The sequence below is a fragment of the Sturnira hondurensis genome, unplaced genomic scaffold (assembly GCF_014824575.4).
Source record: "Sturnira hondurensis isolate 20B ecotype Veracruz unplaced genomic scaffold, ASM1482457v3 Scaffold0006437, whole genome shotgun sequence".
NCBI lineage: Eukaryota > Metazoa > Chordata > Mammalia > Chiroptera > Phyllostomidae > Sturnira > Sturnira hondurensis.
This window is the reverse complement of record NW_028079068.1, coordinates 5,282,614-5,302,035: the sequence shown is the minus strand read 5'-3', so window position 1 is coordinate 5,302,035 and position 19,422 is coordinate 5,282,614. Positions and strand designations below refer to the sequence as shown.

The 19,422-nt window shown below is 42.0% G+C and overlaps 1 protein-coding gene across 8 annotated transcripts in view; it reads left to right on the top strand.

Moving 5' to 3' along the window:
• Positions 1 to 19,422, top strand: part of CALD1 (caldesmon 1) — a 195,034-nt gene extending 175,612 nt beyond the window's left edge. For all 8 annotated transcript variants that reach the window (XM_037049156.1, XM_037049162.1, XM_037049159.1 and 5 more), the window contains 6 exons: positions 4,574 to 4,617; positions 4,716 to 4,794; positions 6,589 to 6,726; positions 7,957 to 8,052; positions 13,919 to 13,999; positions 17,110 to 19,422. In XM_037049156.1, coding sequence (XP_036905051.1) covers positions 4,574 to 4,617; positions 4,716 to 4,794; positions 6,589 to 6,726; positions 7,957 to 8,052; positions 13,919 to 13,999; positions 17,110 to 17,115 — 444 coding nt within the window. In that variant the 3' untranslated portion in view covers positions 17,116 to 19,422. The remainder of the gene's footprint in view (positions 1 to 4,573; positions 4,618 to 4,715; positions 4,795 to 6,588; positions 6,727 to 7,956; positions 8,053 to 13,918; positions 14,000 to 17,109) is intronic.

The following is a 19,422-nucleotide window of genomic DNA, read 5'->3' as shown; positions in this document are numbered from 1 at the left end:
AGTGCAGGCTCAAGAAAGTCCTATTACCTAGATTCGGGCTGCCATTTCTCCCAAACACATTTTTTGCTCATGAGGGTTAAGGCGTATGGCATTCCCGGCACAGTGATTATACGCAATCAGTATTTGTTGAATGGATATATGAGTGAATGAACCTTCAGAGGTAGGAACTTTTAACATTTTTATTTCACCTGCATTTTCCATCCACCTACCTAGGTTACAGAGCATTGACCATGGGCAAAGCCGATACAGAACCACAGCCAGGCGCCAGGCAGTTAAAGTGTGTGCGTGCATATCTATAAATGTGTGTGAGGTCTTCTGTGGCACACTAAAATGACCAGAAACCCTTGCCCTGACAGGTGTGGCTCAGTTGGTTGAAGCAGCGTCCCTGTAAACCAAGAGGTCGCCAGTTCGATTCCAGGTCAGGGCACATGCCTGGGTTGCAAGTTCAGTCCCCTGTTGGGGGCGTGTACGAGAGGCAACCAATCGATGTGTCTCTCCCTCTTTCTCTAAAAATCAATAAGCGTGTCCTCAGGTGAGGCTAAAATAAAATAAGCAAAAACCAGTTGCATTTTATAGTTATTACCCATTTGACATGCAAAGCAACATGTTCTATCCCTAAGTAACTTCACTTACTCTACGTTCCCCTGGGTCTGTCATAGTTCTGATGTGTCCCAAATAAACTCCTTGTAGTCAAGGTCTGCTTCGGGGGGGGGGGTCCAAACCAAGCCCCTGGGGCGCTTTATTATTTGATATTTGCCTTTTATAATGCACCTAATGTGTGCCATTTACTGTGAGGGAGACAAGCCCAAAGCAAGCTGGCTGCCCTAGTAGAGCTGACCCACTCGGGATTTCCAGAACTAGGAAGGCAACCAAGATCCAGGCGGCCCCAGAAGCGAGATCTCAGAGCCCACTCAGCAAGAGAGATCCACTCTGGAGAGTAGCTGAGCTTCAGTTATAGACGTCAAAATTTGAATTGCACAGAAGTTTCTTAGGTCTCAAAATATTCTGCTTTTGACTTTTTTGCAACCATGTAACGGTATCAAATATCCTTAGCTCAAGGGCTACATGTGGCTCATGCGCAAATGCTTGTCATTTACAGAAGCCACTGTAGAAGAAAAAGTAGAAAGTCAAACACCTGCTGGGTTCAGGCTACCTCCAGGCAACCCCTGGAGTCCGCCCTCTTCCCGGCCCAGGTCCTCTGGTTCCTGGCTCATCAGCATTCAAAGGAAACACATTTTCTCTTTCTGCCTTCCCCCAAATCCTGCCCAAGCTAAGCATTCCTTGGACAGTTTTGGTAACATGAGGAGAGTGGTGTTGATCTAGACGTCCAGTTTCTACCCTTCTGTTCAAGAGAAACTATAACCCATTTTCCTCCTCCAAATATCTCCCCTCTCCCAATGTTTCAGCTTCTCCAGTCTCTCCATCAGCTGGACGCCTGGGTCCCCGGGGAGTCAGGTACCTGGTTCCTCTGGTGGATATGCATACAGAGAGGCATGTGTGAGCAATTAATTAAAGTAGCTACATTAGAAAATTTTAACTTCTATATAACAACATACTTGCAAGGACAGGCAACCTATTGCCTTTCTCCATAGTATGTGCCTTGAAGAACGTGCCATGGCTCGGGTGTGAGAACTGGGTTTCGTAGCCTGTCATTGGATTCCTGCAACTCTCGATACTCTCGGCCCTGCGACTTCCATAACTGGTCCCAAGTTAACATTCTAGAAGCCAGTGGGAGGCAACGCATTTCCTATTCGACCTCAAAGTATTATCGACTAGTGTATTTCGTGACTTCTGTTCCTGTCTGGGAATTCTGCCCCTGGTTGCTCATGGTTCAGTTACTTTAGCAGTGATTTTTTTAATGTAATACATGCGAAGAATATATTTCAAGTAAATAAATTTAAATATTTTTATTATTGTTTTCATACATGGGTGGTGCAGGAAGTCTGGAATAAAGAGAGTGTCATTTTCTAAAACTAAAAATATGCTTTTTCTCCAAGTTTTTAAAAAAGATTTTATTTATTTATTTTTTAGAGAGGGGAAGGGAGAGGAAAAGAGAGAGAGAGAGAAACACCAATGTGCCGTTACCCTACTGGGAGCTGGCCTGCAACCCAAGCATGCGCTCTAGACTGGGGATCGAACCCTCAGCCCTTTGGTTCTCAGGCCGGCACTCAGCCACCGAGGCACACCAGCCAGGGATTTCCAAGCTTTATCCAGACAACACTGCCACCTCTTGGTCTCCAGAGAAACCAGTTCTCCTCATTAAACTTAGAACGTTTAATTTACAACTTTAGTAAAACAAATGGTTACATTACATAGAGTCACTAAGTTTAGGAATTTCCCAACATGCGTGCATCCGTAAATAGATGGCGTGACCTGCCAAAATGTGCTCATGAACTCAAGCTGGATTGAAGGAGACGTTGGGACCTGAGAGCCTGTATAAGTTGGATGCATGTGAAGGCCCAGGTTAACAAGACGATCCCTGACTCAGAACGATGCTGGAAGTGCCACAAAGATTGAGCCCCACCAGTCTGCATCGTCTCCTGGTTCCCCACGTTTGCTCTGCCAAGAATGCCCTCTGCCCTCTAACTCCTACCCTCGCTTCGTGAACTCATTTGTAAAACTATGGAAACAATAAACTATAAATCTCAGCTCAGGTATCAAAATGTCTGAAAAAGCTTCTCCAACTCCCCCAGGTAGTTGTTTCTCCCATAATCACAGCATTGTCTTATCTCTTGAAAGTAAATATTTTATTTCTAAGTTCTACTAGTCTCCCCTACTCAAATGTGTTCTAAAAGCATCTAATACATTGTTGGGTGCTCAACTTTATATAGTAGGTACTCAGCATACTTTATTGGTTGGTTAGTTGACTGACAGGCTGACAAGGTTAGAAGTGGATGGATGGATGGATGGATGGATGATATTAAAGGTTCCAGTGCATTGTGTGGTTTCAGTGGTATTTCGCCTTATTCAACTGAGAACTTTTTTCTCCAGAAATGCCCTTCTAAGTTTATATTAAAACCAAAAAAATAAGATTTAAGACCTTTTACATCCCATAATCTCAGGGACACCTTTAACACTTTCTTGCATAAGGTTTTACTTTTAATGAGTTTGGTTTTATCTTCGTAAGAAATCAGTGGAAAAGATGCAGTGTGCCCAGTAACCATCTATAAAAGTATTACTCAGCTGGCGTTAGGAGTAAAGCATGTTTTCCAAAAAGCTTAAGGGTATTTATTCATCTCCCGCAAGTCCCAGGTCAGTCTACTAACATCTCAGAAGACTGTAGGGTCCCTCCACCACACCAGCCTGTGGTGACTGTAGTTCAGTCGATTCCTTGGCTGCCCTGAATAGGGCAGAAAATGGACCTTTTCGGCACCTGTGCTTTGCACATGCGCTTATATGCAAAAAAAGGTTTCACCACTTGCTGGTAGGTGCTGCGCGGCAGGGACGATTTCCAGCCTGGAGTTGAGTATCATTAGGAGTCAACAAATGTTTGCTGACACGTAGAGAAGATCTGGAGGGACGCAGCTTCATTAAAATACAACGTTTGATTTAGTAGCTTTAGTTTTAGCAAAAAGAAGTTCCTAGCTTTGAAATAAAAAAGAACGTATTAAAGACTAATGAACTACCCATTTGATGTATATCTGGTGCAATTTCTCTGAGCTCATTTCCTTGTTTCCCACTTGGGCTGATGGGGCTTCGTGGCAGGCCTCGGCAGCGTTACAGACAAGCTGTGCCCCAGGTTCCACCCCCACCCCATCGTCTACCTGCAGGGCGAATTAAGTTCGGCAAATAGGCTTGGTAGCTATCAAATTAGGAAACCAGGCTAGGCCACAAGTGAGCAGTTCCCACTTCCTGATTATCTTTCTTATTCAACTCAATTACTTACCAAATACACAGTTAAAACGTTGTGGAAAGTTTTCATCATCCGAGAGCATCGTATGTGTGTTCTCATATAAATATGTCCCAAAGGGTAACAGCATGGATTTTTGAAGAATGTTGTTGCTGAGAGAGTCGGTCTTAAAAGTTCTCATCACAAACATGAACAAATTTTATCAGGTGATGAATATTACCTAGACTTACTGTGTTGATCATTTTGCAATATAGGCAAATATTGAATCATTCTGTCGTACATCTGAAACCAATATAATGTTACATATTAATTATACCTCAATAAAGAAATAAGGAGACAAATTTTTAAAGTCCTCCAGAAGGCAAAAACAGAGAAAGTTATTGCCATGGTCCTGAAATAGAATGATTTTGCCATTGATATCAATTATTTCAAAGGCATTTCTATGCCTCTTCTGTCTAGTCTTCAGTTTACCTCCAGCACTAGCTATGTCTTTGCTGCCCTTTCTCTGCCCTGTCAATCTTACCTTCATCTCTCGAACCTCGTTCTCAGAGACCTTATACGCAGTTTTCCCCCTGAGCAGAGCTGTTGAGCCTAACACCCTCCTCCTCCTCGATGCTCTTGATACTTTTCTGCACCAGGTTTGGGGGGCAGGGTGGAGGTGTGGGGTGAGAAATCCTGGCTAAGAAATGAAAATATTAACTGGGTTTCTTCTCTCATTCCTAGATAGAAGAGCGAGCAGAATTTTTGAATAAGTCTGTGCAGAAAAGGTGAGGGATTGATGGGTCACTCGAGAATCACGTGTATGGGAAGATCTTCTCTCGTGTTTTTATGGATGTGTGTGTGTGTGTGTTTATTTACCAAACAGTGGGGTCAAATCGACTCATCAAGCGGCCGTCGTCTCCAAGATCGACAGCAGACTGGAGCAGTACACCAGCGCCATTGAGGTGAGAGACCTCCTCAGGGTTATGGTCAGACAGAAGGCAACTCGGGTGATATAAACGACCGTAGAAACACTTAGGACAGGACGCAAGTCCGGTGACCACATGTGTTAGGACACTAATCATGCTTCATTATACTCCAAACTAGTTATAGAGAAGAACAGCAATAAAGATAAATGATGGAAGGGCTTTAAATAAATGACTGCTTACTACTTTCAGCCTGAGTGTTCTCTAATGAAGCTGTTATTCTTTGAATGGACTGGTTTATTGATATTCAACTATATTATTCCTATGTTAGTCAGTGCCTCTTCTAATATTAATTCCTGATAAAATGCATTCCGATATGTAGTTTAAACAGGTCTCATATATCCTTGGTTAATCTTCTTTGGTCTATAAAAACTTTTATTATCAAATAAAAATAGTAGCGTAAGTTAAGAGAAAGATGATTGCCAGCTAGAGTTTAATCACCATGAATTTCAAATTGATTATTTTATACTCAAAGGTCCATAGTTTTATGCTTCTATTTCAACTTTTTCCCCACCCAATCGACCCAGGGGTTCTACCATATTTAGAAACGGTGCCTAAATTTCCAAGTACCAAGCACTGAGAAGGTAGGGTGCAGTAACCAGGGTTTTCTCCGTGGTATGGACTTCAATCAATGAGTTTAGCTGCCTTCTCTGTCAGAACACCTGCTAAGGAGTCATTGGATCAGTTTGATTTGATTTTCTCCTCTCCTTTGTACTGCAGAATGTAGATAAGTTTACAATAATTCTCAATCAAATAAATGGTAAGAGGGAATAAGAGAAATCTGATGATTTATCAAATGAATGAGGAAGTCTGAACACTCAAGAGGTGATCTGCACGAGATTTGATGTCCACCAAAATAGGACAAATTGCAGAGAGTTATTTTCTGTGGTTAAATTAATTACAGTTCTAAAAGGGTTAATGAGGCCAAACCTGTGGCTTCAGCCCTTGCCTAGTCCAGTGACGGTGCCACTCTCCATGGCTGGACACCTGGACAACACAGGCCACGGGCCACAAAGCAGAACCAGGCGAAAAATGACGTGATTCTGGGCATGCCCATCACTCACGCTGGAAAAGTGTCTCAAATGCACACTTCTTTTTACATCCATTCTTTCCTCTTCCCAGAATATTCTCCATGCAGTGGTCTCTCGATCTCGCCTTCCTTTAGCACATCCCCGTCTCCAGTCCTTCATAAATGCTGTTCCCTCAGCATGGAACAGTGTCTGTGCCTTCTTTCACCGAGTCACTTCCAAGCCTCCTGGCAGTCTGGCTTTAAATGTCACTTCCTCAGTGGAGCCTTCTTTGCTCGCCTAGATTAAGTGTCTGTTATTGGCTGCTCCCTTGGCATGCTTTATAGCACTACGTTCCTCTTCTCAATGTGAACCAAGTATTTGTACAACTAGTTACTGTCTTTCTGCCCTATTAAAATGTAAGTCCACCGCAGCTTACAGAGGAAACTGTCTTGTTTTGAGTACTACTCTATCCCCAAACATCTGTTGAAGAAATGAAGTGGAATCTTAATGTAACAATAAATCACATCCCAATGAAAAGCATATTTTATTTTTGAAAAACCTTCTGATGACCTAGACCTCAGGGGGTTTAGGTGGGGGGGGGGGGGTATGTATGTGGACAAAATGCAATTTTACAACAGAAATTAGGACTCTCATTTTTGATGAAGGCGTTTGCACAGTGACTTTTAAGTGATCCTGTTGAGGAAGACAGTATTTACGAGAATAAACATAGCACCAATTGCTAAAGATCATTCACATACTTCAGGGAACAAAAACTGCAAAACCTACCAAGCCAGCAGCCTCGGACCTTCCTGTTCCTGCTGAAGGCGTTCGCAATATCAAGAGCATGTGGGAGAAAGGGAATGTGTTTTCGTCCCCCACTACGTCAGGCACACCCAACAAGGTGAGCACAGGGGTTCTGTCTTTTAATGTTGGAGGGTGCATTCTTTTTCTTTTTCTTTTGTATTTTTTTTAGTAATCACCCTAGTTCATTATAAAAGCAGTGAAGAAGGTGTAATTCTTAACTTTCGTTTGCAACTCTCCCAAAGGCAAGTCCAGAGGTGTTAAACCGTGAACTGTGCTCTGGCCACAGCCGAGTCCCTGAAATTAACCATCCACCTGGTGGGTAGGGTGGGCTGAGATGCAGGGGTAAGCAAACCAGATAACTTTCTTTAAATATCAAGTTTAAGGTTTATCCACAATGAGATACCACTTTACACCGGTGAGAATGGCTATCATAAACAAAGCAATAAACAACAAATGTTGGAGAGGGTGTGGGGAAAGGGGGACTCTGGTCCACTGTTGGTGGGATTGCAGACTGGTACAACCATTATGGAAAACAGTATGGAATTTTCTCAGAAAACTAAAATTGGACTTGCCTTTTGACCCAGCAATTCCACTGCTGGGATTGTATCCTAAGAACCCTAAAACACCAATCCCAAAGAACCTATGCACCCCAATGTTCATAGCAGCACAATTTACAATAGCCAAGAGTTGGAAGCAACCTAGGTGCCCGTCAGTAAATGAATGGATCAAAAAACTATGGTACATATACACAATGGAATTTTATGCTGCAGAAAGAAAGAAGGAGCTCCTACCTTTTGCAACAACATGGATGGAACTGGAAAGCATTATGCTGAGTGAAATAAGCCAGGTGTTGAAGGACAAATACCATATGATCTCACCTTTAACAGGAAGCTAAACAACAAAACAAACAAGCAAGCAAAATATAACCAAAGACACTGAAATAGAGAACAGGCTGACAGTGACCAGAGGGGAGAGGGGAGGGAATTTCAGGGGAAATAGGGGAGGGATTTAGAGGAACCTATATAAAGGATACATGGACAACAACTGAGAAGGGTGGAAATGGGAGGGAGGCGAGGAGCACGGGGGTAGGATGGGATGGGAGTAATAGACAGAAAACTGTACTTGAAAAATAATTAACTAAAAAAATAAAATAAAATAAAAAGTTTAAGGTTTATTTTACTCAAAACATTCATTATAACGATCAACATTAACTGGTGTTAAGGGATGGTTAGGTGAAATAACAATAGTGTTTTGAAGTTGCTTTGAAGATTTCTTTCCAGGTAAAGTTTCTTTCTTTCTTTAATATTGGATCATTGACTCCTTGTAGGAAACGGCTGGCTTGAAGGTGGGGGTCTCCAGCCGCATCAGTGAATGGCTCACTAAAACCCCCGATGGAAACCGGTCACCTGCTCCCAAACCTTCTGTAAGTAGCTTTGGGTTTTCTGGATTTCTTCGATCTCTCAGTTTCCCGTGGCAGAAGAAAATGGGCTCTTGGACTATTTGTCCAAGGAAGGACAGTGCTCCTGGGCTTTGCTATTGCTGCTGAGTAACAAACAGGGAGTGTGGTTCAGACTTAGAGAGAGCAGCCCTGGGCAGCTGCACGCTAATTGCCCAGAAGGTAGGAGTTGGCCAGACCACCGAAACTGTTCAAATTTACACCCTAGGCATAATAAATTAGCCAGAACGCAAAAGCCGTTCAAAGTTACAGTCCTAACTGGTCTGTGTGTTTAGCTCCTATTCTATAAATCACAGCTAGGAATTTGAAAATGAAAGTGTCAGATTATCTTGGCCATTTCTCTGTAAAAAGCACCCCTAAACTTATTCTCCAAAGAAAGTGTATGTTGGCGATTTTGAACCCAGAGTTTCTAATTTGCCTAACTTCTGTAACTTAACAGAAATAATTGCCATAAATTTTTGTCACCACCTCCAAAGAAAAGCCCTTTTAAAAAACTGAAAACTTTAAAAACTGATTATAAATGTTATTTTTGGAAATCTAAAATTTTCTTAATAAGTGTGGCTACCTTACTATAAAAATATTCTTTTAACCTTTGCATGGAATGTATCTGATAATTGCCATGCATTTATCACTATAATCAGAAGCCTTATTAAGCTCCCTACTGTGTACTGGTGAGCTTTCTCTGTTAGGCTGGCCTTTATATCGTTCTTGGCACCCAAAGAAGCAGAGACTCAACGGCCGTAACTGCTCCATTCCAGAGGCAGGAGAAAACCTTTCCAAATTCTCCTAGACCTCTCACCCACCGAGCAATTCATTGTATCCATCGGTTTCATCGTTAACCTCCAAAGTCACCAAAATGTATCACTTTTCCAATTTAAGAAGAAAAACAAATATTTTTTACCCTCCTTGAGTATAACTCCTTATAGTCCATTAATATTCAGCCCAGGATTTTTTTGGCACAAGGGCTTAGATGAGGTATAAAACTAATGCAAGCCCAGTTTACAACTGGAAAGTCTTTAAACATTGAAGAAAAAAATGTTCCCCCTCTCCCAGTAGACACAGGAAAGAGGTCCTATAAGGGGAGACGGTCGAGGTGAGGGAGGGATCATACCCATAAAGCATGTGCTCTGCAGTGCTGTACGTTCCCCCAGCACCCAAGGTGGCACATAGGGTAGAAATTATTTTTTTTAATGGCAATTTATGTAAATTTTGTGGCTCTAGGCCAGTGGTTTTAACCTTTTTGAATTATGGACACTTTTGAAAATCTAATGAAAGCTGGGGAACTTCTCCCCTAAAACATGCATATCACTCAAGTTTGAGAAGTTCATGGACCTGCTAAAGGACTCTCAAAATAGCAAAGATAGAGAATGGTATGTTTTCCTCTTTTGATGAATTAGGCGCAGTGCTAGTGAATCTGATCACTTTGTTTCTCTTTTTAAAAAAATGTTTATTGATTGATTTTAGAGAGAGAAAGGGAAAGAGAGAGAGAGAGCTGAATTTGTTGTTCCACCTATTTATGCATTTATTGGTTAATTCTTGTATCTGCCCTGACTGGGGATTGAACCCACAACCTTGGCCTATTAGGATGACACTCTAACTGAGCTATAGGGCCAGGGCCTGGTCACTTTTTCACGTTTATTATATTTGTGACCTATTTCATTTCTATACCAGATTATAGCCACATTTGGTACAGGACTTGACCCATACCTTTATCAGGACTTTAACCGATCAGCCTAGCATCCTCTATGTCATCCTAATGGGAGGGCTGAAAAAATCCAATTCAGTTATTAGAATAGGTATAACTATGTCGAGGTTTCCACCAAAAGCCCCATATTCTGGAGTTACTGACAGCCTCCTAAAAATGGCAGGCCAAAAAGGAATTACAGGGACATTACAAAATCATTGCCTGCTTTACCTACTAGTTAGTAAGTTATTTGCTACACCATCTACTAGCGGGTAGAAGGAAAAGGAAAGGAGAATGTGGCAGTTCCTACAGGCTGTAGTGATCTCTTTTCCCACAACCCATGGGATTTTGCAGACTAGGGTGCTTTCCTGAATGAAAGCCAGATGGGAAGAAAGCAATATGTAATGGCTGCTGTAAAGAAAAAGCTAGTTTGAGTACACTGAATAAACAACCTTGAGTTTTGTGCCCATTTCAAGGGTACTAGAGCCAACATTTGTCAAAGTGTGAGTAGCATCATGACAGTGTCTTTGGGAAAAGACATGACCTAGAGTTCAAGAAGGCACAACAGTAACTCACAGACACTATGCATCCAGCAGAAAAAAAGATGAAATTCCCAAACCGCAGAAAGGGCTGGAAGGGTTCTGCAGATGCACAGAACGTGGCTGGCAAAAAGTGAAGTCCAGGAAGGCAGCTTAGAAAGATAGGTCAAGCAAGGATCTTGTCTAGCTCATCTCAGGGGTCTCACACTGGGCCTGCAGCTAAGATCTATGTTGTTTCACCCACAACATTGTTCTTTATTTTCCATTTAAAAATTATAAAGTGAGCCTGGCTGGTTGGCTCAGGTGGTTGGAATCATCCCATACACCAAAAGGCTGCAGGTTCAGTTCCCCGTTGGGGTGCATACCTAGGTTGTAGTTCAATCCTCAGTCAGGGTGCATACAGGAGGCAAGTGGTCAACGTGTTTATCTCACATCAGTGTTTTTCTTTATCTTCCCCCATACCCTGCCACCTTCTTTCTCTAAAATTAATAAATATATTTATATACTAATAAATATATAAAAATAAAAATATAATTTAAATATATTTAAAATTAATAAATATTTAAATAATAAATATAAATATATTATAAAATTAATAAATATATCCTGAAATTATAATTTCAATATATTTTTGAGATGTGGAGGCATGTCTCTTGAATTTGTTGATTCCCTCTTTTCCTACACCAAGCCCCTCTGGGCCTTTATGTTTCCAGCCTGGCCCTTTAGAGCAGGTGTCTGAGTTTGACCCCTTTGGGACTCTGGTCATACTGACCCTGAGGACTCCCTAAGACAACAGCAAATAGTAGGCACCCAAAGTTGCCTTCTGATTTTAGACCAGAGGTGATTTATTCTCTATCCCTTGTTTACATTCCCAGGAAAGCCCGGGTGTGGCCATTAAGGAAAAATCAGAGGGAAATTCTTTCACCCAAATGAGCATCACCCAGTGAAACCTCAAGAGGAAATTAGTCTTTCCTTTGGGATTAGTGTTCAGTTCTAAAATTCCCAGGAGAGAAAAACTGTCCTCTACCCAGTTGTATGATTTCCATATATGCTAGGAAGTAAAAGTGCTCAAGGCAGTTTGTCAAGTCAATATTGTTTTGATGTCCCTGGAAGTTTACTTAAAAGTCAACATTGACCTACATCTGATCCCTTACTGGGGCATCCGCTTCTACTAGTGGGTAGAATTTACTGGATTGCAAGTTTGTACTCGGATTTCAGTGCGGAGTATGCCCGTTTTAGCTGGCTTGTCTGTTCTTCATATCTGGACTGCATGTTATGTACAGCTAAATTAAAATGCTAATTTGTCTTTTTTGTTTGTTTGTTTGTTTTGAAAAAAGTCTTTCTCAGCTGAATTCTCTCCTTCATTCTTTGATCTCTGGTTGACTGGAAACCTGCTTCTCCTGCCTTCGTTTCTTCCTCTTCTTCCGGAGTGGCTCTTTCTCTAAAATGTAGTCTGGTCAGGTAATTTTGTTTATATTCCCCTTTGATTTAAAATGCCAACTTAGCACTTAGATGTTAACATATTTTTTAAATAGACTCTTTAAACTCGTTGAATAATAGCAAAAGATTCATAGGTAGGACTTAAGGGAGCCGTAATCCATTTTCTTCTGTAGAACATTCATGTGAAAGAAAAATATTTGTCTTCTAGGAGTCAAATAAATAAAGTAATAATAGCCACTTTCCAGAGCTTCCATCAGCATGTGCCTAATTATAGTCTCTAAAATTTTAAAACAGTCTTCCAGACAATTTGGCAGCTTTTCCCTACATTGGCAAATCTAGTGGAATCCTGCAAAAACCATCTGATTTGTTGCTTACTGGTTCCAAGTTAAATAGGTGTAGCTCTCTAACAGAACATCAGGAATTCGTGCCACAGTGGAACTCCAGAAACTTAGTAAGATTAAGGCGAATCTGAAACGCTTCACGTGGTACCATTTACCCAGTGCATTTCCGGTGTTGAAGCCCACCATACTGTCTTTCAAAATATGTCCATTGAGACTGCTGTCCCTGGATAATGCAATTGCTGTTAGCTTCGCCTTCCTAATGAGAAGAGGATATGCCAAAATAAACATTACTATTTCAGTTAAAACACATTTATTTTGTACAAGCTACCCTTGGCCAAGTACTAGTATAAGCACATGCTGAAAGAAAAGTAAATGGAAACAGAAATGTGGATCCTTATCCAAACCCAATTAATTATGAGGTAGCAAATAAAGAATCAAAGCTATATAACTGTCTTCTTCCCAAGATTTCCACATGTTCTCACATATGTCATCAAGTGTCAGTTCCTCTTGTGGCTAAAATTTGGGGTAAATGTTTAGTTTGGTGGGGCGAGGTTCTACTGATGCACAGCTGGATTCTCCCCTCATTCCACGGGAAGCACGAAATGATTTTAGTCTGAGGAAAGTGCAATTAGAAAAGTGTCTTAGTTTGGACCGTCTGGAAGCAGATCTTAGCAAAGCGATTCCAGTAGAAGTAGTTTACTTGAGAAGTGAAGAAGGCAAGCCAACCAGGAGTATTAGTAATGTTATCCAGCAAATCACCACATGGGCTGTTAGAACTTAATCCCACTGGGGATACCCGGGAAGCCATCATAAAACACAGGCTGCAGAGTCATCCCACCTGAGGCCTGAGCAAGGCCCTTGCGCCAGATCTCACGGGTGAGTGGTGGAGGCCTGCTCTTGGGGGTGTTAACTCTGAACTTCCAGCCTGCCTCCTGGGTGGGCAAAGGGGGCATCTGTGCCCAGAGAAGGTCCTCGGGGAAAGAAATGCAGTGTTGGCGATTGGAAGTTGGGCCGGTGCTCCTAGAATGGTAAGGGCTCGGGGGCTTAGGCAGGGCTCCGAAAGTTCATCTGCAAGGGGTGAAATGCCTATCCACCCCCAAAGGCATTACAGGTGACCTTTGAGTAACATGGGTTTGAGCTGCGTGGGTTCACTTATATGTGGATTATTTTCCAATCAATACTCTCAGTGTGTTTTGTCTTCCTCATGATCTTCTTAACCACATTTTTTCTCTAGCTTACTATATTCTAAGAACACAGTGTATGATACAAACAACATACAAAGTATGTGTTAATCAACTATCTATGTTATTAATAAGTATTAATAAGGATTTCAGTCAACAATAGGCTAGTAATTGTGAAGTTTGGGGGGAAGTCAAAAGTTTGGTGTAGATTTTCGTCTGTGCATGGTTGTGGGGGAGAGGGCACAGGCACCCCTAATTTCCACATTATTTAAGAGTCAACTGCATTTAAAACCAATCTATGTTGTATGCACATCTAAGAGCACAGAAAATTAGAAATAGGCTACGTTATTTTTAATATGCTTATATTCCAGTTTCACTGATCAGTAAGCAGTAAGTCCTTGGCAGAGAACAGGACTTAAATGCTAGATAGTTCTAGCCCATTCTCATATCACAACACAGGTCAAGGTCTATATAAAAACAAACCATGGCTAAGGGTCCTTTCAATTCCATCATTTCTGACCACCAGGACAAAAGGTATATTGAGCAACATGTTGATTCACACAAACAGACAACAAATGTGATTTAGTTAGACCTGGCCAGAAAACATAAATGGCCATATATCAGTTTCTTCTGCTTTCTCTTTCCCAGGATTTGAGGCCAGGAGACGTATCTGGCAAGCGGAACCTCTGGGAAAAGCAATCTGTGGACAAGGTCACATCCCCTGCTAAGGTAATCTGCTGGAAGCATTGAGTTCCTAGGTCCTCTTCCTTCAGTCTGATGTCCTGGGTCAAATGAGAAAGATCAGTGTCACTGCCCACCCTCTGTAGCCGGGGAACCGTCGGTGTCTAGAGACCTGCGTCTGGTGTGGCGAAATGCAAAGCTCACAGAGCCTCCGGCATTGTAGGTTTCTCAGTCCTGCAACATAAACAGGCCAGACCCACGGGCCCCTTCCCAGTAAGACATTCTGGAAACACCAGAGTGGTAGGAGTGTCGACTGCAGAAGGCCTATTGTTACAACCGTGGTCTGCATCTCCTTACAAGGCTCAGAGCCACAGCCATTTGAAAATCACCTGGGGAGAAATGCCCAACCGCTACGTGGTTCCAGAGCTGCTTTCTGGAACCATCCTGTGGGATTGTGTTGCCAGCAGCCGAGGACTCAAGGTTTCTGGGGCAGAAAGTTAAAATAAAATTCGAAAATTAGGTGACACTCTCTGCCCTATGAAAACAGATGGCTAAGAGTGCTTGGATTTGTCTCTTTTTTTTTTCTTTTTTAGTCTTCTGCTCAAAGGGTATGTCCGTTCTTTACAAAAGGGGGCTCTGGACGACATCTGAGTGAGGCTTAGAGTAAAAATGGGACCCCTTGTTGTACGAGGAGCTAATTCCACTCTTAATTATAGCCCTTCCTCATTTCCTGTACCCACCCAGCTTTCTCCTTACATAGAGGGAAATTGAAGAGAAAGACATCAGAGACCAACCATAAGTAAGATTAGAAGAGTCAGCTTATGGGCCCACTTAGAACTCTAGAGATAGAAGCAATTTTTAAGCAAATTCAGGACTGAAGAACACCCCAAAGGCAACTGGAGGATCATCATCAGCGCAAGTCACTGAAGTGAGCGAATTCCTTCCCCTTTCCGACCCTCTGGGTGCCCTGAAGTCCGATGCGCTGCCTAAGTATGTTACTCCATCTGCTCTATTAGTTCTCCATTGTGCTTACATTTCAGGAAAGTCCACTAGCCCGGCCTCTCTGCTTAAAGTGACTTTTAAATAAGTTCAGGTTTCAAAGTCATTGCTATAGTACCTAGTGATGATTTTCCCCACTACAAATCACGAACATTTAGTGAGCATCCACTCTGTGTAAGGTGCTCCTCTACCGTCTTGACCTACATTATCTCATTTGACCCTCTGACCACCATGGGAAGTATTATTATCCCCATTTAGAGCTGAGGGAAATAAGGCCCAGAGAGATTAAGTAACTTTCCCAACGTCACACAGCAAATAAATAGCAAAGCCTGAGTTGACACCCAGGCAGTCTCATCTGAGCCTACGTTCATAACCATTACACATTCTGCTCTCTTTTGAGAGTTGTATAGCTTGTAGAAAATATATAGCTTCAAGGTTCCTTGTATAATTTTGTCCTGGTAGAAGGGAATAGGGTAGTTTTATTCTTTAGTTTGATTTTTGTTTTTGTTTTTTAAACAAAGAATGAACTTTTGCTGGCCTAAGCCATTCTGACCCCTCTAGCATACAACTCTGACCTTTCAGAAATGACAGAAAAAATGTTTGTAGCCTCCTGCTGGACTAGGGGAAGTCAGCTGTCCATAGCCCATCGTCACAGGCGCGATGGGGCCCCTCCGAACCCCAGTCCCCCGAGCAGGGGTCTGGGAAGTAAAGATATGGTCTGGACTGGTAGGTCTCAGACAACAGCGCTCACACGCAGCACCACGCGGGATTGTGCAACAGGGTGGGACAAGGCGGAAAGGTGACAGGGCGAGTCTTCACACACACGGCCCCCTCCTCCGTGGTCTGTCCCACAAAACTCTCTCCGTGGTAATAATAGTAGAAGCACCAGGCCCAGAGCTGAGTGTATGGGGCGGCAGAGCTGGTAGTTCCTCTGCTCCAAAATGCTCCAAAAGCCACCACGCGCCATGCAGTCACTTGTTTGAAATGCAAACACACGACACGTTTGAAAATGCAGATTTGCAATACAGCATTTGGTCCTCAGTCTCCTCAGTTTCTGCATTTGGCAGATTCAGGGGATCATGGGTTGAAAATATTTGAAAAAGCAACACTGTTGCTGACATGTACTGTGTAGTTAGGCCTGCGATGGCTGCATCCATACTGAACGTGGAAGGGCTTTTTCCCTTATCATTATTCCCTAAACAATGCAGTGTAACAACTACTTGTATAGCATTTGCATAAGTAATGTAGAGATGATATGAAGAATACGGATGGTATGCAAATACTATGCCATTCTCTATAAGGGACTTGAGTGTCCATGGATTTGGGGGTCCATGGGGGTCCTCAGTATCCCCCTGAGATACTGAGGGATGACTGTACTACAATATGTGCAAATACCTCAGCAAGGATTTTTAGCAGCTAGCTGGGGAAAAGAAATGGCATATAGCCTAGGCTGGTGTAGCTCAGTGGATCGAGTGTGGGCTGCAAACCAAAGGGGTCACTGGTTCGATTCCCAGTTAGGGCACATGCCCAGGTGGGTTGTGGGCCAGGTCCCCAGTACAAGGTGCGTGAGAGGCAACCACACACTGATGTTTCTTTCTGTTCCCCTCTCTCTAAAAATGAATAAAGAAAATCTTAAAAAAAAAGAAACGGCATACAAATAAGACTATGAGTCAGATCAGGTTCAAGAGTAGGGTACAAGAATAGGAGGGGAGAAACGAAGAACAGAAGAAAACTACAGGTAAGCATATTCCACTTCGCCACCATGCTTTGACATGGTGGAGACTGAGTCACTCCATCACATGTGCCTGTTTTGAATGGACACTGTAGATTCCTAGCCATTACATAGGAATTTGAAAAAAAAAAAAGGATTCCAAATGCCCTGAGCAAGGTTAAAGATCAAGACAGACAAAAGATACTATAAAGAAGGAAGAGAATGGGGCGGGGTGGGGGGAGGAGAGAGAAAGGAAAAACTAAAAAAATGTAACAGAAGAAACACAAAAAAAAACCAGAAGAAACACAAAAAAGAGAATGCCCACCAAAATCTTCTTTCATAAATATTTATTCCTGCATATTGCAATCCTTTTTTTCCTTCTTCGGACACAAAACATCTGGCTAGAAGGCTGAGACCTGCTGATTTAAAAGCTGTCTTCTCTTCACAGGTTTGAGACAGTCCAGGAAAGCAGCCAGAGTAGCCCCTTCAGAGGCTGGACCCGCCCAGTTGACGAGGGCTGATGTGCTCTGTGTTATATTTATGTTGATTTACTAAATTTGGGTTAATTTCCTTTCGTTTTATTTCTCATTATCCCAGTAAAGCCATGTATATTATCACTCTATTTAATAATCACAGTCTAGAGAAGTTCATGGTAAAAGTACTGCCATTGCACAGGAGCCTGTTTCCGAAGAAACCCATGCTGTGAAATAGAGACTTTCCTACTGAGCATCGTAGCCTGGAACCGCGACGCCAACACATCGGAGCTCAGACCAAGGGAGGTGCAAGTGGAAAATTGCCTGAGGGGGGTGTGCAGTAGCCAGAAAAAAACAAGCCGTAGTGTGCTTTGTCATGGCTGTTGTTTTCCATTTTTAATATAGAAGTCGTGTTGTTTCTGCACTTTAGAATAAAGCATGGAAAAAAATCATCGTCGTAGACAATGGTAACACGTTCTGAAAGTAGCCCATTTCCGATCTGAGATACTGCAAGAGTGATTTTTCTTTTCAATGTACTGTTAAGGTATTCCTTTTTTTCATGCTGATGCATATCTACGTTGGCTGATCATGCCACAAGACAGTGGTATCTTTAGGTTGGTTGCTTTGTGGATTTCTTTGGTAGTGATAGTCAACCACATTTTAGATGGCCTGTTCATGTATGTATGTGCATACCGATACAAACACACGAACGGTAGAGAGCTTCTTCGTGTGCTAGGCAATTATATTTAGCAGCCTGTCCTTGTAACTAGCCAATATCACAGCTTTTCAAAAATTTAAAATCACACAATATTAATATTCATATCTGCCCGTAGATACTTGGCAGAACAGGTCTCGATGTGTGTTCAAGGCCCTGTAGACAACCTGTAGAAAAGGGAGAGATTTGAAATGTCAAGATGAACGGATATCTTCTATAAAACATAGTATTTAGCTTATAATTAAAAGCAGTCTTGAAGCCCAGTGTGAATTTTACTCAGTCTGCCATCTGGGTCAAACAGAAAGCTTGCTGAGAACTTTATTCTCTTAACAATGAAGTTCCCAACAGGATGGCCTGCATGATACGTGAGGTCTCTTCCTCCTCTAAATTTGAAAGATGAGAATTTCAGTGACAAGATTGTACACACTGAAGTTCCATTTATGGGCACAAGAGACCAACTTTGGCTAATGTCTGCAAGCAGAGAAAAAAAGTAAGCAAAATCCATACTTAGAAATCATGATAGTCCTTCTATCTTTAATATACTGAACTGTTTTTTAACTGAAATGTTTCTACTTTTATTCTTAGTCATTGGTACTTGCTGTAAGTTGATCATATGCTGAACTTTCCAAAAATATATATAACTTGCACTAGTTTTACCATTTTCCCCAAGAATCTGTATCGGCTCATCTTGTTTACACATGCAGCCCCAACATCAGCTCTTATTTTAGCATGTAAGGAAGTGTCCCTCTGTTCCTCACAATGATGGTAAGAGAGCTCTCCAATGTCTTGGCAACGTGTTCTAGCGTAGTGATAGATAGGGTAGTTCTGTAAACTTATACCTCATTTGACTTAACCAAAAGTGCCCTAGCCTCAATTCCTACCAGAATGAGGGAACCTCCCAAACAACTATCTTCTGACCTACAGTCTTCCCCTAGAAGAGTTAGCCAGGGAAGGACTGGCATGAGCCGGGACCACTGCCTTGCGAAGTCCATTTTCCTCAAGAATCAGTCAAGAGTAGTTGAATTCTCTAGCTTTTCACACACCTGGGCCAAAGGAAGGAAAGCCACCAAGACAGGGTAGATAGGAATCTGTGACAACGTCAACTAGAATCCACCTGTAGTGTCTGGTTGAGCATCACCTCCCATCACTGGAGAGAAATGGACCAAAGTTTGAATGAAGGCCCATGTCAATGCAGCATTGGCTTCGTTGTACTTTTGAACAAGAGCTTCTCCTGATCACTATTATGTGTATTTTTTTCTTGAAAGTCTAACGTTGAGATGAGAAGAGAATGTATCAATCCTGACTTTTATTCCAGTGTTCGGATGGAATAAGTTTTAGGGTAGAATTTTGTTCCGTTTGGATTTAATCTCTTGAAAAAATGAAGCCCGTGTGTACTGGTTTGATTACAGCTCTTCGTTATCTTTAAGAGGTAAAACTGCAAAGTGACTAGCATGTTCTGTGAATCCGCCATTCCTGAAATTTTATCAACACTTGATATTTTTCACTGATAATTGATCGCTGCAATAAATACACATTGTGAAAATGCAACTACAATAAATGGAATTCCTCCAAA